The following is a 520-nucleotide window of genomic DNA, read 5'->3' as shown; positions in this document are numbered from 1 at the left end:
TTTGTTTAATTTCTTTATTGGCAGCAAACTCATCTACAGACGACGACCACGGCGACCACCCTTCCTGCGAGTGCTGTCTGAGGGAATGGGGGTGACATCCTCAATTCGACCGATCTTCATGCCGGAGCGGGCAAGAGCTCGCAGGGCCGACTGTGCTCCTGGTCCTGGCGTCTTGGTCCTGTTTCCACCTGTTGCACGCAACTTTATGTGGAGGGCAGTGATACCCAGCTCCTTGCACCGCTGGGCCACGTCCTGGGCCGCCAACATGGCAGCATATGGGGAGGATTCATCTCTGTCGGCCTTCACCTTCATCCCACCAGTCACCCGGCAGATGGTTTCCTTGCCAGAGAGATCAGTGACATGGACGAAAGTGTCGTTGAAGGAAGCGAAGATGTGGCACACTCCAAACACATTCTCACCCTCTGCGACTTGAGGGCCCAGGCTGATTACCTGTTCTTCCTTCTTTTCCTTACCCTTACGAGGAGCCATTTTCTGTCACTTCTCACGGAATCGCTACCGG

General features: G+C 55.0%; 1 protein-coding gene across 1 annotated transcript; it reads right to left on the bottom strand.

Annotated features, from left to right (window-relative positions):
* Window positions 1-33: 33 nt before the first annotated feature.
* Window positions 34-489, bottom strand: LOC117798813 (40S ribosomal protein S14). The gene has a single exon (XM_034651276.1). The coding sequence runs from the start codon at window positions 487-489 to the stop codon at window positions 34-36; it is 456 nt and encodes a 151-aa protein (XP_034507167.1).
* Between the last annotated feature and the right edge of the window lie 31 nt (window positions 490-520).

The sequence above is a fragment of the Ailuropoda melanoleuca genome, unplaced genomic scaffold (assembly GCF_002007445.2).
Source record: "Ailuropoda melanoleuca isolate Jingjing unplaced genomic scaffold, ASM200744v2 unplaced-scaffold35301, whole genome shotgun sequence".
Classification (NCBI taxonomy): Eukaryota; Metazoa; Chordata; class Mammalia; order Carnivora; family Ursidae; genus Ailuropoda; species Ailuropoda melanoleuca.
The sequence above is the reverse complement of the archived record's forward strand: the minus strand, read 5'-3'. Positions and strand labels throughout refer to the sequence as shown.

Bases quoted from the DNA above. Each gene is read 5' to 3' on its own strand.
- LOC117798813 (XM_034651276.1), bottom strand. From the start codon at position 489: ATGGCTCCTCGTAAGGGTAAGGAAAAGAAGGAAGAACAGGTAATCAGC.